Below are 16,929 nucleotides of genomic sequence, written 5' to 3' on the forward strand. Positions count from 1 at the left end.
GCTGTGAGATTTCATAATAATGTTGCTCAAATGATTAGATGGGTGACTCAACAGCACTTTATATTATCTTCAAGCATGGCTGCAAGAATTGCAAGAATGCCAGGGGAGGCTTCTGCACAATTAGCTGAGAGAATTCAAACATAGATTGAGAGAAGGGAAAGTAGAACAAGAAACATTAAAAGACATTGTGTTACAGGCATTGTTCTCAGGTGTAGTGGAATGGATGAAAGCAAGATGTGAGAATGAAGGCAGACATGCCTCTGTTTGAATGGCTGGGGAAACTAGAAGCAGCTGTGAGGCAGGAAGGGGGAACTCTAGTAAGTGAGCTGCATGGATAGTCTGGGGTTAGAGGTCGTGGAATGAGTAGAGGCAGAGGAGTAGGAAGAAGTGATGAATGGATGCCAGTAGGACAGCTGATACAGGAGAACAGAGAGCTGAAAGGCTAGACTGATCATTTACAGCCACAGCTGCAAGCATGGAGGATTAGCAGGGACAGTGGAAATAAAGATAAAAAAGAAGAGCCTGAGACTGGTCGCTTTCGCCGCTGGATTAAATGACCCCATCACCAACAAACAAATGCCATAGGACAGCCCTCCCCAGGACTCGGAATGCGTTTTCCAGCAACCCGTGACTGTAGATGTTTGGGGATGCCCCCACATAAGCATCCAAGTCAGGGATGGGCTTGTCAATTTTTTATTAGATTCCGGGGGCACAGATCACCCTAGTAAAAGATGTGTAATGCATACCAGTTACAGTCAGTACAAATACAGGGAACATCAGGGGATAAGCAAAAACATAATGTTAAAATATTACCTCCCTAGTTTGGTGCACATGCAGTTCAGGAAAAGTGAGCCATTGAAGAGAGAACATTTGATTGGAGCAGAGACAATATAGCAATTGGGAATAATCACTGATTTTCCAAATATGTGTATCAGACAAGCCCTTACCATGCAGGGGGGGGAAAGATGTTAATCTGAACCCTCTAGGGCTACCAGCACAAACAGTGAAGGTGATAAAACCAAAGAACCATGCAGAAGGGCTGGGAAACTTGGTGGAGTGAAATACAAAATGTGTGGGCTAAAGATTCCCTGGACACAGAAAACGTACAGACCTTAGTGGGAGATATTCCCCCATAGGTTAAGCAATATCCAATACCGCAGGAAGCAAAGGAATCATTATGACAGAGCCTGACTTTTGCTCATAGCCTGGTTTTTGCTGACTTTAGGTCAGACCTTGCACCAGGCCCCAGGCTCTCTCTCTCTCCACTGCAGTCTCCTGGCTCTATTCGGAGGAATTAGCAATTCCTGCCTGGGGGAGGCAGCCGAGTGTAATTACACCTTTTAGCACACAGGCCATGCCTGGTCTGCTCTGGTGCTGCCTCGTTCCTGTATGCGGTTTAGTTCAGATTGGTTCCTCTTCACTCAAAGGAATCACCTCACAAGCTTCAGACTGAGCAGGGAAAAAAATGGCTAAGCAGAACTGCAGCCTCCATTCAATGTGATTGTTACAGAGGTGCTGTATCTGCTCAGCTTACTGCTTGCGACCCCCCAGCAATTTCACCCTCACCAGCCAGTTGATGGCTTTACAGTTACAGGCAAAATCAACTATATCGGGGTGGCCAACCTGAGCCTGTGAAGGAGCCAAAATTTACCAACGTACATTGCCAAAGAGCCTCAGTAACATGTCAGCAGCCGCCCCATCAGCTCCCCCCCCACACACTCCCAGCGCCTCCCACCCACCAGCAGCCCCACCAATCAGCACCTTCCCTTTCCCTCTCCGCATCTCCTGATCAGCTGTTTCGAAGGCTCTGGAGGGGAGGAGCAAGGGCACAGCAGGCTCAGGGAAGGGGTGCAGTGGGGGCAGGGCCTGTGGCAGAGCCAGGGGTTGAGCAGCGAGCACCCTCCCAGGCACATTGGAAAGCTGGCGCCTGTCGCTCCAGCCCTGGAGTCGGTCCCTAGACAAGGAGCCGCATATTAACCTCTGAAGAGTCGCATGTGGCTCCGGAGCCACAGGTTGGCCGCCCCTGCACTAGATCAGGGAAAGAGGGGTTACGGATGGTAGCAGAATAAAGTGCCCAGGGCTAAAAAAAGTCTTTGGTGTTATGTAGAGAAGAAGAGCGGCTAGATGAGTCTGGTCCCTTCCCCCCACGTCACTGTTATGGGATGACATTGCCCACACCTAAAGCTACTGAGGTTGCTGAGTTAAGCACATCAATGTTAGGCAATTCCAGGACTAAGGTTCCCCGTGCAATCTTAATTTGGCCCCCTAGGTCCACATGCATTTGGGTACAGTCTTTAATTTAGTTACGTGGTCACATGGTACATTTTCAACAGGGCCCCTTCCTCATGCCGTGCACAGGATGGACAGTAGCTGCTGAATGAGCAGATGTTGGTTTGTTGCTATTGTTTAGTCAGTCGCTCCAGACCTTATTTACTGCACACTTTGCAACCCCTGTTCTGAATACAGAATTGATTTCCTCTCAGGTTGGTACTCATCACACCTGTTTCACAAGTATTAATTACTTTAGCTTCACAGCACCTCTATGAGATGGGGGGAGGGGAGGTTTATCCCCAGCTCATTTTGAGATGCCTAGGACCTGCTTTTTAAGAGTACTTAGCATTTTATAGCCCTTAATGTATTCAAGACCAGCTCCCAGTGACTGCAGTTGCAACAGAGTGCTCAGCACTTCTGCAAATCAGGCACCCAGGTTTCAAGGTGGGCACCCGGAAAATGAGGCACACGCCATTAGTGACCATCTGTGAAAAGCTTGTTAAATGACTTGCCTAGCATGGCATGGGAACTCTGGCAGAGGTAGGGGTAGACTCCAGCTCAGTAATCAAGTGCTTTAACTAGGAGACCAACCTTTCCCTCATGCCTCCCCGTCTCACAGGCAGCCTTAATCCTGGCATCTCCTACCTTTGTGTGCTTGACTATGCCCCCTTAATGTTCTTTTTAACATTGTTTCTGTGTGTATGATTTCCTAGAAATCCCACCATGTTGACACCCCCCCCCCCGCCCCGGTGCATCAGCAAGGCTGGGACCTTTAGCTCCACCGCACCGACCTCTGGCAGCTGATAGCGAGAGTAGCTTGTCATCCTGTGTGTAGACAGGCTGTGGAGGAGGGGACACTTTTGCCAGTGGGTTCCACAGGTATTGGCTGACAGCGCAGGAATGGGGAGATTTAAGAAATCTGGGTATTAGTGCTGGCTCTGGAGGGGAGCAGTCTCTACTTGGACAGACTTTTCTGCCTGATTGCCTCCCCCTTCTCCCTGTCCTCTCCACCCTGTCCCCGTCCTGCTTCTCTCCCCACAGCTGCCCCATGGCTCTTTGTCCCAGGGAAAAGCCTTCTGTGTCACCAGCAAGCACTCTATGCAAATAAATTTAATGTTATGCAAATCAATCTACGTGTTTTGGTCAGCAAATGTTGGTAGGTGCAACATAGACATCAATTATTTAGGGTGAATGACATTACAGGACTGGTGTCGTTATAAATCCCTAGGCTATACCCACCCAGGAAATTGAGTTAAAGTGAAACATAAGAGGTGTAGCCCTGGTAGGCTCTAGAGATGCCCTGGTAAGGCACCAGTCAACCTGGGCGCTGTCCTAGGGTGAGGGAGAATCATAGAATATCAGGGTTGGAAGGGACTTCAGGAGGTCATCTAGTCCAACCCCCTGCTCAAAAGCAGGACCCATCCCCAATTAAATCATCCCAGCCAGGGCTTTGTCAAGCCTGACCTTAAAAACTTCTAAGGAAGGAGATTCCACCACCTCCCTAGGTAACGCATTCCAGTGTTTCACCACCCTCCTAGTGAAAAAGTTTTTCCTAATATCCAACCTAAATATTCAATGAAGCCAATGGTTAAGAAGCCATTTGAGCTGTGACTACAAACACCATAGGGCATTAATCATACTTGCATGGTTACTCCATGGTGTTACTACAGAGTAGAGTTACACTTGTGGGTGGCTTAACGGTATTTCTGTGTTTTTAACGGTTTGGGTTTATTTAAGTGTCACTTTTAACTCTGAATTTCCTGAGTTTATAATGCTCAGTTTGGGGGGCGTTCCAGCACTCCTCTCATGCAGATTGCCCTGGCTTACTAATGGCCTCTCACCCTTTGCTGAATTTTCATGTCATTTTTGTCTGGGCATGTTAAGTTGTGTTGCTGCACTCACTATTGCCGTTGTACATTTGTACCTGAGGACAGGAGTGCCTGGAGCATATGGATCGGCCTCCTTAATTTAACATTTGCACAAATCTAAATAAACAAGTAGCCCAGGCCCAGCCCATTTTCTCTGCACATTTGCTAGCGGAGGCCTGGTCCCCACTTTGTTTGCTCCCACCTGTATCCTGTTCCATGTCAGAGCCCTCCAGCATCCTTAGAAAAGGCCTCTCTCCACCCCCAAGCGGCTCAAGCCCTCCCCTGAACTCCTTTCCTCCCTTTCTGCCCCCCGGCCCATTGCTATGACAACATGCAATGCTGGGGGCGGGTGAGGCTATCGCTGATGCCACTCTGTGGGTGCCGTGCCTGGAACCACCCCGCTGCAGCCGGGAACAGGTACAGACTCCTAGACATGAAGGGCAGAAGGGCGCCGCGCGATCATTTCACTGCACTTTCCTGAACGATTGGTCTGACCCTCATATTGCGATAAAAGTCTGATGTTTCCTCTTCCTAACCGAGGCTCTCTCCGGGCGCAGGGCTGCTGCTGTGGTACAGACCAGTATCTCGCACTGCACGTTCACTGGACTTCCCTAGTTTTTACCCTGCTGAGACACTGTCACTAGGGAGCACCAAACGCCAAGGCTGGGCTGGGAAGTGCTGCTGGATCACTGGCCCTGAGGGTGGCTTTATGCCCAGTTATTGTTACATAGAGAAGCAGAGGCCTCTGGAAAAGATCCCATCCCTGATACCCCCTCTGAGAAGGGAGCAGACCAGCCTGCTCCCTGGCTGCAGGAGGGAATATGGGAGGGGGGTCGGGGGGGGTCTTTGCCACACCCTGGGTCTGAGCAGCCCCAAAGGCCATGGGAGTGTGGATTGGGCGCTGAACTTCATGGCTTGGGCACTGTTCTAGGCGAGACAGGATCCACTGAGACCAACGTGAGTGGGGCGAGGCCAGCAGGTCATAGCGGTGGGGTGGGGATTGTTTAGCTGGGACCGTCTGGGGCGGGGGAGAGTTGAAGCACAGAGGTGAGCTTGGGCCGATGACACTTGAGCCTGTCGTCCCCCCCGCCCCAACCCCTATGTGATGCAGGGAAGAGAGGGCTAGTAAAGTCATTTCTTCTGCACTATCCTTCAGCACCCCTGCAGGCCTCACCGGGAGGTGGGAATGGGGCAACCCAGCTCCCCGCGGAGTCATGGGGAACAGGTGTTGGTACTGCCCACATGAAATCAGCTCATCACAACTTCCCTTGGTGCCTCAGTTCCCAGGGATGGTGGTCTCTCCCGGCTGGCGCAGAGGTCCCAGTAGCTCCTAGTCCCTCCTACTGGGCCCTGGGCTGGTGCAGAGGCCATGGCGATGTGCTCAGGCTGCGGTGCTGCGAGTCACCTGGGCCAGTGCAGGTGCTTGGGACAGCCGGCCCTGTCCCCATGCCTTGGGGGGGCTGTGAAAGCCCTGGCTCTGCCATGCTTATGGAGAGCCCCATACTATGCAGGGGAGGCTTGTGGGGCTTCCTGGGGCCTTCCCAGGAAGGAGGTGACGGGAAATGTTAGGCACCACCGTCTCCTCCCTGACCCTGACCACCAGGCTGCATTGTGGCCAGTCCCCATCTCGGCCCCTTAACTCCAGCCCCTTGCTGCCCTCTGCCCCCACCAGCCCTTGTGGGGTCTCCTTCCCGTCCCTGCCCTCATGCCAGCCTCTGTGGTGCTCAGTCCTCTCATTCACACCCTAAAACCAGCCCTGCTCGGGGCTCCTTCCCCACTCCCAGCCGGGGCTGTGCGCCTTCCCCAACATGCCCACTGCCCCCTGCTGTCCATGGCGGGGGTGGGGAGGGAGACTCAGAGCAGGGTCCCCTGCTTGGAAGGGAACGCGGAAGGTAGGGGTGGGGGGATGATGTCAGCTGGTGCTTGCACAGGCTGCTCCTCAAGCTCTGTCTGGCACCTGTCACTGGTGCCTAGACCCGTCTCTGCATGGCGGGATCCTAAAGCGATGCTGGTTTTCTGTTCGCTTCACCCGTGCCCCCGGCTATATGTTTGGGCACAGGGTCAGTGGGGGGATGGGAATGCAGGAATACCCCAACTTTCATTCCGTACAAACACGGCAGGAGCCACGTGCGGGGCAGGGGTTGGGTTCAGCCAAACGAGAGCCAGGCTATTGGAGACGAGAGGCCTTGTTCAGCCTTGACTTTAGCAACATTCTGGTTTACACAATTCTGTCACCTGAGGGTCGGGGAGGAGAATCCCCTGCCCTTGGCCTGGTACCGCGTGGCCAGTGAGCAGCAGGCCGAGGGGCCCTGAGCTGTTATCTCACTAATGTTGGCACAGTGTGGCCTGCACGGGCCAGTTCACTGGGACCCCAGTGCTCTGACTGGGCAACCATTAAATGAGGCCGAATCGTGCTCCTCGGGACAGGCCTAGCCATGGTGGCTGACGGGCAGCAGCCTACAATTGTAGGAATTGTAGCTTTCATACTTACCCCAGGCCCCAGCTACTGGCCTTGGACAGACCCACGCCAGCAGGAACGGCCTCCAGGAGCTAGGAGGGTTCATGTTTCCCTCCTATAAAGAGCTGCTCAGAGACCAAGGAAGTAGCCACCGCGCCTGCCAGGCTTGGCCTGTAAGTTGGGTTAGCTGCAGCATAAATGTCCGAGATGCCCCCTGGCAAACAGCTATAGGCCAGGGTGATCAGCAGGGGCCAGCCATGCATTACGGACAGCTGCAGGCTGGAGCCACTGACCTGACCTGAATAGGAGCGAGCTGCCCAGCTCACTGGGGTTACAGCCACCTGAGAGGGGCTGAAGAGGCTGCTGGGCACCCCCAGGGCACAGCCGGTGGCCAGGCTTGGCCAGCGTTTGCACTACAGGTGCATTCTGGCTGTGTGTTGAGCTGCGGGGAGTGGCACAGTGGGGAGGGACTCGGAGGCAATGGGGTGTGCGCAGACCAGCGAGGGGCAGGTGGCAGGAAGGGTCAGGGCTGCCCCAAGGGCCTGGGGCACTAAAGGTCCCTTCCTGCCGTGTTAACCAGGTGGTGGAACAGTGCGTGGCCCAGGCACTCAGTAGTGAGAACAGGTGGCGGGGGGGAAGGGGTCGGGCACAGGCCTGTTCAGTGCCAGTTTCCTCATTCAGAGATCCCCACATCGACAGCCATGGGGAACCTCCACCTTATCCCACAGGTCAAACAGATTCTGCCTTGCCAGACCAATGCGGGGGTGAATGCCCCAGCTAAGGGTTCTCCCCTGAGCACCCCCTGCCCCAGCAACTGAAATCGAGGGCCTGGAGCTCACAGAGGTCACCAAGCTCCAAATCTCACAGGGCTTTGCAGATAAAAAGAAACTCAAAAAAACCCCAAGCTCCACCCAAACCAGCAACTCCAATGACATTTGAACTAGGCCAGCAGCAAGCACACTGCTGTAGCTTCCACACGGGCTTGACGTGGCAATAACCCAAGCCGGGGGTACGAAGGCACTGGTAACTGTGACGACCTCTCTCACAGAAGGGACTATTTCCTAGCCAGTGAAGTGGAGACAATCCCTCCTGGTGAGGGCTGCTCCCTGGGACTCCAACCCCCTTACTTACTGCAACAGATATTGCTGTCTCCTCCCCCAGGTCCCAAGCAGAGTGGACAACTAGCTAGGCACATGGCAGTTACTCTCTGCCTCATCCCCATCTGCTAAGTCACCTGAAGGACAATAAATGCACGTTAAACATATCCCTGCTTTTGGTTCTCCATGGAAGCAGTTGTAGCCGACCCAGGAAAGTATTTTATTGCCATGGGAGGGAAGGCAGACTCATGAAGTGATCATTCTATTAAGGCTTGAGCCATCCACTGAAAAGGCTGGTGAACTGCTGCCTTAGGTGCTTCTCTGCGGCCACCAGCAGCACCTCCAACTCCATCCAAGCCTACTTCTATAGGCCAGGCCCTGGGAAAGCTCACCTGGTGCCCTGCCCATCTGTGCACAGACATACTGATGACACAGGAAAGTCCTCCTGGGATCTGTCCAAGGCTACATCTGAAGTGTGTTAGCTGGGTGACGTTAAACAGAAGCTACTACAGTTGGATATTTTAAAACCAGCAAGTCCAGATAATTTGCATCCAAGAATTTTAGAAGAGCTGGCCAAGCAGCTCGATGGACCATTAATGTTAATTTTCAGAAAGTCTTGGAGGACTGGAGAAGTTTCAGAAGACTGGAAGACTGCTAATGTGCTAATTTAAAAAAAAGGGTAAACTGGATGACAAGGGTAATTATAGGCATGTGAGCCTGACATCAATTCTGGGGAAGATAATGGAGCGTCAGTTACAGCACTTGATTAATAACTTAAAGAAAGGTAATGTAATGAATGCATATCAACACAGATTTATGGCAAATGGATCCTGTCAAGCTAAAAAAAATTTTTTTTGAGATTACAAGTTTGGTTGACAAAGGTAATAGGTTGATGGAATATACTTACACTTTTGTAAGGCATTTGATTTGGTACTGCACGGCATTTTGATTAAAAAACTAGAATGATAGAAAATTGAAGGCATACATTAAATAGATTAAAAGCTGGCGAACTGATAGGTCTCAAAAATGGAATGGTAAATGGTGAATTAAACAGGTTTATTTCTAGTGGGGTCCTGCAGGATTGGTTTTTGGTCCTACGCTAGTTAACATTTTGATCAGTGTTCAGGGAGAAAATATACCATGACCACTGCAAGTTTGAAGATGATGCAAAAATTGGGGAAAATGGTAAATAATGAAGAGGACAAGTCACTGATTTAGAGCAATCTGGATCCTTTGGTAAACTAGGTGCAAACAATCTAGGTTTTAATAAGGCTAAATATAAATGTATACATCTAGGAACCAAGGATGCAGGCCAAACTTATAGGGTCAGGGACTCTACCTTGGGAAGCAATGACTCTGAAAAAGACTTGCGGGGGTCATGGTGGACAATCAGTTGAACATGAGCTCCCAGTGTGAGGCTGTGGCCAAAACAGCTGATGTGATCCAGGGATGTACAAACAGGGGAATCTCGAGTAGGAGCAGAGAGGTTATTTAACTTCTGTATTTGGCCCTGGTGTGACTGCTGCTGGAATAGCGTCCAGTTCCGATGCCCACCATTCAAGAATAATTTTGATAGTCTGATGAGGGTTCAGAGAGGAGCCACAAGAATGATTAAAGGATTAGAAAACCTGCCTCCGAGTGATAAACAAATAGACTCTTTGAGTCCAACAAAGAGAAGGTTAGGGGGTAACTTGATTACAATATAAAAGTACCTACATGGGGAACAAATATTTGATAATGGGCTCTTCAGTCTAGCAGAGAAAGATCTAACATGATCCAGTGGCTGGAAGTTGAAGCTAGACATATTCAGACAGGAAATAAGGCATACATTTTTGACAGTGAGAGTAATTAACCAGTGGAACAACTGACCAAGGGTGTTGGTGGATTCTCCATCACTGACAATTTTTAAAATCAAGATATGATGTTTTTCTAAAAGATCTGCTCTAGGAATTATTTGGGGGCAGTTCTGTGGCCTATTATACAGGAGATCAGAGTAGATGATCACAATGGTCCTTCTGGCATTGGTGTATGACCCTATAAAGGTATAAGATGTTGCACTGGGTCCAATACTAGGGGAGAGCATGTGATTAGGTCGAGGTTAATTAATTAATATTTTTTATTGGACCAACTTCTATTGGTGAGAGAGACAAACTTTCAAGCTCCACAGAGCACTTCTGAAGGTCACAGCTAAATACAAGGTGGAGCAGATTGTTTAGCATAAGGAGTTAACACACATTTCAAGGGACCATGCAAGGTGAACTGGCCTGTTAACATCCTTCCACTCACGGGGGCAGTGGAGGCAGCTGCAAGGGGAGCCAGGGGGCAGTTGTTACTGAGTTACAGTTTGTTGTAATGAACCATAAATCCAGTGTCTGTTCAGTCCATGATTTTTAGTGTCTACCAGAGTTGTGCATTTAAGCTCCCAGGCTCATCTTTTGAATGCGTGGTGCAGGTTTCCTTTAAGGATGAAGGCTGAGAGGTCAGACCCAGAGTGATTGCTCTGGGAGAATTCTTCACCCACAGGTGACAGGGTGGTTTTGTTTTTAACCATTTCCCTGTGTGAGTTCATATGAGAGCGTCATGATTGTCTGGCTGTGGGACCTGTCATAACTTCTCAGGACAGCTGGGTTGATGCTCACACTGCCCCAACAGGCAGCCCTCTGCAAGAGGAGCACATCCCGCAAGGAGAAGCCATTCTTGTAGGAGACCCCTAGTTAAGTGCTTGGCGATTCACTGCAATCCTGAGCAAAACAGCATCTCCAGAGCAAGTGGAGGGCTGAAGGGCTGTGAAATCCAGTGAGACGTGAATGGAGGACAAAGGTTTCCAGGCTGCCATGCAGGGAGCTGGAGGGCTCCCCGCCCCTGCCCCGTGTATGTGAAATCTGTAGCTCTCCCATCAGTGATCTCATGTGCTGCAGCAAGGCCCCATGTTGGGCTTTGATCTCCATCACTTGCACTTTCAGCTAAACATGGTTTATGGACAATGATAAGAAGTCCAGTCACTGCTTGCCTGCAAACCTCTTGCCAGTATATACTGATCACACAGAAACAGGAGGACATGGATCTGAATCTACTGCACACTCAGATTTACCGGGCGCAGGTCTCAGTGTGACAGCAGAATTTAAACTCCTGCCCCCAAATGCCAGGTGCCTTCTGCATCAGGTGAGTGATGGTGCAGATCTGAAGCGGTAAGTGCCAACCCAAGTCCAAGAGGGCACTGCAACTAAGATCTCCATTTACCAACCATCCCCAGACCGTCATCCACAAATAGTGAGCGCTCCAGAGTATGTTTTTCATTTTTATTTCTTTGATTTTTATTCCAACTAGAATAGGAGTCTAGCTGTTTTTCCAACCGAACTTACACAGACCAAGATAAAAGAGGACAATATGGTTTTGAAGCTAGTAGGCCAATGGCACAGACCCATTGCTGCTGAGTACACAGGTCAGACGTATACATGGAGGTTACAGATCACAGAGACGTACATGTAGCATAAGAACAGCAGAAGTGAGCGACATTTAGCAATGAGACAAATCAGGGTGACCCTAATGTTATCCATTAGGACTTGGCTTTTGGAACAGAGCTTTGAGTTTGTTTTGGCCAATTCAAGTGCCAAATAGTTGTATGGACAACGCCAGCATTTTGGGTAGCCACAAAACAGCCAGGGTTGCAAATTTGGAAACCTACTTTCTCCGTATGTTAATGTGTAAATAATCAAATGAGCCTGGAAGCCATTTTTAACACAAACACATCACAAAGGCAGTGTCTCCCCAGAGCAGACCCAAGGCAAGGCTGGAGTTAAGCAGCTTGGAAACTGACCCGTAGCAGAAACCCTGTCACCATCCGTAGCCTTCATTGTCAGGTATGTTCAGGCTGTCAGTCCTGAGTCCGTGCAAGGGTTTTCCCACCATGAGGCAGCATGTCCGATTTAAAGCGTAGACTTGTTTTAAACACCTTTCACTCCATTTTTTGGATGAGGAAGCACCTTGTTGGAATAGTAAGGCCCTGCTTGCCCCTTTCTACGTACTGTGAGACAGGGCACCTCTGGATACGGGTCCTGTTTGCCTGGCAACGGGGAAGACACCTCTGCATAGTTCTCAATCACTTTTCCTTTGATATGTGTAGCACCCATTCCCCCCACAAAAGGCAACTGGATGAGCTATCCCTGCTGCCATTAACTGGCACCAGCGTGATCTGCTGGCACCAGCAATTGGATAGCAATAGTACACTATGGAGCACGGCCAGTATGGCACGTCCCGGCACTGAACTCACCTTTTCCTGACTGTGGTTCCCTAGTATATCCACTGCTCATGGAGTACCCAGTGCTGGGACGATCCAGCTCCTGGTGCCAAGCAGTTAACATAACAAAATATTGGTACCAAAAAAGTTATATAAAACGTCACTAATCCCCAAAGCCCCCAGCCACACACAACTCCCTTCTCAGCCCCGGAGATTTCAGCTAACACACAGCTCAGACTAAACAGATTTGGTGGAAAGAAAATTAAAAATAGCTTGCACAGCTACAGAGTTGCAGATCCTTTTTCTAAAACTCCCCTCAGCCTCCAACAGATGGATACAGAAGAAGCAGCTTATTTGCAATGTGGATAGTGGCAGACGAATCCCACTACGCTCTCGTTTATTGAGAGCAATTCCAATCGTTCTGAATTAACTTAGAGAGATTGTTGCAGGGACTCTGTTGGAGCCCAAGGCACATAACTACTGTTTGGGAGCAAAACACCATTTGCCATCAAACTATCAATCCCCTCTCTGGGCAGGATGCCAGGCCACACAAAGTCAATTTAAAAAACACAAATAAAATGAGGGAAAAGAAAACGATGTAAGTCATTCTGCAATGAGTGACGGAGGCTGGAATTTCAGATACGCAGTATCAATCGACAACATCATGTACATTCTCTCCAGAGGCACAGACAGCTAGATACAACACAGCGAGAGGACTAGCTCGAGAGCCCATCTTCTCCTCATTGATGGCGTTTCACATTCAACTTGACAGGTAATGGCTTCTCTCCCCAGTGAATACAATACTTCTCTGGACGGCCCCTGCTCTACTAGGACTCGGTGCTTCAGCGTCTCTAGTCTGAAGGACGGCATGCTAGTCTGCTACAGCACAGTGGCACACCTGTTGCTGAACAGGTGGTTTATAACAGCTGGATCTGCCACCGTTGAGGTATCTCCCAGCTCTCGGTCGTTCTTTGCAATCTTCCTTAACACGCGCCTCATAATTTTACCTGTCGAACAAAGAGCTGTGGTGATTCAACTGTATGTCCAGAGAGCCAAACCAAGACTCAGAGTTGGTTTTCAGGAAGCTCCCCCTGAATTGGGACACAGATTTCTTCAAGTCTAGCCATGCAGAGACCTGGGCAATCCAAGACCATTCTCAGGACAACTGGACCCCACCAAAACCTATCGTAATTATCCTGGACTGCTGATCCCCCTGGGAGCACTCCAGTGACTCCCTTCCTCCGGGGCTGCCCAGCTTGCAGACACCAGGAGCTGTGCTGCTTGTTCCCAAATGGTGTATCTGACAAGAGTGAACCTGGACTCCTTACCTGAGCGGGTCTTGGGCAGACCAGGTGCATGCTGGATGTAATCAGGGGTTGCTATCGGTCCAATTTTTTCTCTGACTACAAAACAGATTTTCAGTATAATTATTAAGATTTCCCAGAGCGCTTTCAGCAAGAGCTGATACCCAAGTGAGCAGCAAGTGGGACAGCCAAGCCCACCAGGGCTGCACTGCAATGACGCCAATATCTCCGCTGTTGGCAAAGGTACGGGTGTTTGCAGAATGGGGCCAGGCAGCACAATGGCACCACTCAGGATTCGGCACCTGGAGACCCAGGACTGGAGGGGAGGAGAGTGCACGCGGCTCTCCACAAAACTCATTCTCCAGCTGCAGGAGAGATGTTTGACCATTTCTAGTCTCTCTCCATTGCTTCTAGGGTGCACTTAAGGACTTGAAATGAAGACGGCTTTCCCCCGGGTTTGGGCCCATTTCCACATAGCAATGACTGACCCCCCTCAGGGATCCCCTGGAGCAACAAGCAACCTGGATGCATTTTGTTTAGTGCCTTGTTCACGGACCACAGTCATCTCAGATGTCAATGGAGCGTGTGTCAGTTTAGCTGGACTCCCACACCCATCACACCACACCCATTTTAACTGCTCTGGGATGGCGCACTGGATTCCCCACCAGCTTACACCAGCTCTTCCATCCCGCTTGGTGCCATGTATGCGGGTTTACAGCAGCAAATGACAAGCCAGGAGAGGAATGCAAAGAGACTCCCATGGGGCCTCTGCACGCCCATCACTGTCACTATCAGTGTCTTCATGCCCATCCGCTAGCAGCACGGATGGACTTTGGAAGGGACACCTTGAGGCGGACGTGAGACCTGGACTGACATTCCCTCCCCTTCTAGGAAAACCAAGTCCACAGACATTGACCAAAACCTTTTGGTTTCAGTTAAAAGGCAGCAGCAAGCACAGCAGCCCATACGGTCCATGCACCAGCATAGATCACAGCTGCAGGCACCATGCCTGCAGCCCCACTCCCTCCCAGCAGCACCCATCCTGCCTCCAACACACACACAGCGAGCGGAGCTGGGGAACGAGGAGTCTGGGCACGTGCCAGCACAACGGCCCCCATGCCCGGGGCTGGAGAGGCAGAGGCTGCCCTGGAGAGCAGGAGCCTCACGCCCCTGCCAGCTCACAGGAGGCATCACGTGAGCAGCCACAACGTTGGGAGATCTAATTTTAGCCTCTCCCAGCTGTTGCTTTGTTCCCCAGGCTGCAGGGGCACAAGGGGCTCGGATGGAAGCCGGCCATAGCCCTGGCAGGGCACTGGTGTTCTCTAGGCGAGAGGCACCTTCCTTTGGAGAGGCCACGCTGCTTCACACCCCAGCGGGCACGTCAGCCCCTGCAGAGCCTTTGCCGGGTCCAGCAGAGCCCTCCCCTGTTCTCTGGCGGCAGGGGGCACCTGCCACAACACACCCTGCACCAAAGACGCCGACAGCTTGGCCGCCGTTACCTTGTTTTCTCAGCTCGTCCGTCAGGGCCGGGGTGAATTTGTGGCCGTCCCTCAAGGTCACAAAGCAGTAGAGGCACTCGCCTTTCACTGGGTGGGGGTGACTCACCACCGCAGCCTCAGAAACGGAGGAGTGCTCAACCAGGGCAGACTCCACCTCCGCGGTGCTCAGCAGGTGGCCTGGAAAGAAAGAGGCAGCGCTTGGCTGAATCCAGCAGCGGCTGGCTCCCTTGCTCCAGGAGGGCTCGCTGCAGAAGGGCCCTGAGAGCAAACAGGGCCCCTAAGCTCCGGTTGGGTGGTCTGTCTGCATGCAGTACAACGGACTCTTGGGAGATTCTGCTCAGAGCCTTAGGGCAGCCCTCACCTCGCTCTGGTGAGACGGCAACATTCCCTTCCTTGTGCCATGTGCCCACCCCCGGATACATGACAATCGGCAGGAGCTTTGCGTGAACAAACGGAGAAGCCCAGGAAGCTACATTCTGTCCAGAACACGTGTCTCTGAGCAGGCCCTTCCATGACTGGGCGAGCTGCCACCAACCACTGGGTGCTGATAACACCTAGCTATCCCACTGGAATTGAATCACACACCGAGCACTGCTACCCATTAGCAATAGGCTGTCACAGAACTGTCGCTGTGTCACACTAACGCCCATGGTACAGGAGAATCTGCATTCCTACCATACCCCAGCCAAAGGCATACGGAGCAGGTAACCAACAGGCCACCTCTGTCAGTTACAGGAGGCAGCCAGGGAGCAGGAAGCAGAGTCCAAAAGTCAATGGTCACTTTAATAGAGCATTCGATGCACTGCACTGAAATCTTACTAGCAAACTTCAGTCAAGCTACTTTGGAGAGGAGCAATTCTGAAGGGCCCTAAACAAAGAGTAATAACCAGCAGCAAGCTGGGGGAGGCACCTAGTGGGCAGTACAGAATTCAGGGGTGCACAGCATGTTAATGACACTCCCAGATTACATTAAAGCAAAAGCAGAAAAAGAACCAGGGACCTGGTGAGATGAGAAGTGCGGGCAGGATGCTGCATGGAAAGCCAGCTGCAGACAGCACTACTGCCAAAAACGGGCTCGGATCCATAGCGCACAGCGAATTGGAAGCACCTTGCAGCGCGACAGGGCAGCAAAATGGCTGAGGTGATGGTGGGGTGCATACACAGAAGCTAACCGATAGAGCCTAACAAAGTTACCTGACATCTTTTGTTAAAATGAGATTACAAGTTGTGTGGTAAAAGTAATAGTGTTGATGTAACAGACTTAGACATCTGTAAGGCATCTGACTTGGTACCACACAACATTTTGATTGAAAAACTATAAAGATACAAAATAAACCTGGCACACATTAAATGGATTAAAAGCTGGCTAACCGATAGGTCTGACAATGTCATTGTAAGCAGGTAATCATGACTGAAGGGGTGGGTTTCTAGTGGGGTCCTGCCGAGATTTGTTCTCTACACTATTTAACATTCTAACTATTCTGCACTATTTAACATTTCTATCAATGACCTGGAAGAAAACAGAAAATCGTCACTGAAAAAGTTCACAGATGACACAAAAACTGGAGGAGGGGTTAATAATGAAGCGGACAGGTTACTGATTCAGAGTGATCTGGATTGCTTGGTAAGCTGTGTGCAAGCAAACAATGTGAGTTTAAATACGGCGACATGTAAATGCATACATCTAAGTACAAAAAATGTAGGCCACACTTACAGGATGGGGGATTTATCTTGGGAAGCAATGACTCTGAAAAAGATTTGGGGGTTGTGGTGGATAATCAGGTGAACATGAGCTTCCAGTGTGACGCTGTGGCCAAAAGGGCTAATGCAATCCTGGGATACACAAACAGGGGAAACATGAGTAGCTGTAGAGAGGTTATTTTGCCTCCTGTATTTGGCACCGGTGCAAACTGCTGCTGGAATCCTGTGTCCAGTTCCGATGCCCACCATTCAAGAAAGATGACGATAAATGGGAGATGGTTCAGAGAGGAGCCATGAGAACGAGTTAAGGGTTAGAAAACCTGCTTTACAGTGATAGACTGAAAGAACTCAATCCATTTAGCTTAACAAAGAGAAGGTTAAAGGGTAAATTGATCACAGTCTACAAGTACTTACATGGGGAACCAATAGTTAATAACTGGCTCTTCAGTCTAGCAGAGGAAGGTCTAACAGGATCCAATGACTGGGAGCTGAAG

General features: G+C 50.5%; 1 protein-coding gene across 5 annotated transcripts in view; it reads right to left on the bottom strand.

Annotated features, from left to right (window-relative positions):
- Positions 1-10,979: 10,979 nt before the first annotated feature.
- The window catches only part of ACSS2 (acyl-CoA synthetase short chain family member 2), a 101,911-nt gene continuing 95,961 nt past the window's right edge, over positions 10,980-16,929 (bottom strand). For all 5 annotated transcript variants that reach the window (XM_084645241.1, XM_084645240.1, XM_084645239.1 and 2 more), the window contains 3 exons: positions 14,735-14,911; positions 13,260-13,334; positions 10,980-12,938 (listed from right to left, as the gene is read on the bottom strand). In XM_084645241.1, the coding sequence (XP_084501367.1) occupies positions 12,811-12,938; positions 13,260-13,334; positions 14,735-14,911 (380 nt within the window). In that variant the 3' untranslated portion in view covers positions 10,980-12,810. The remainder of the gene's footprint in view (positions 12,939-13,259; positions 13,335-14,734; positions 14,912-16,929) is intronic.

This window comes from Lepidochelys olivacea, assembly GCF_965140295.1.
Source record: "Lepidochelys olivacea isolate rLepOli2 genome assembly, chromosome: 13".
In the NCBI taxonomy this organism is placed as follows: Eukaryota; Metazoa; Chordata; order Testudines; family Cheloniidae; genus Lepidochelys; species Lepidochelys olivacea.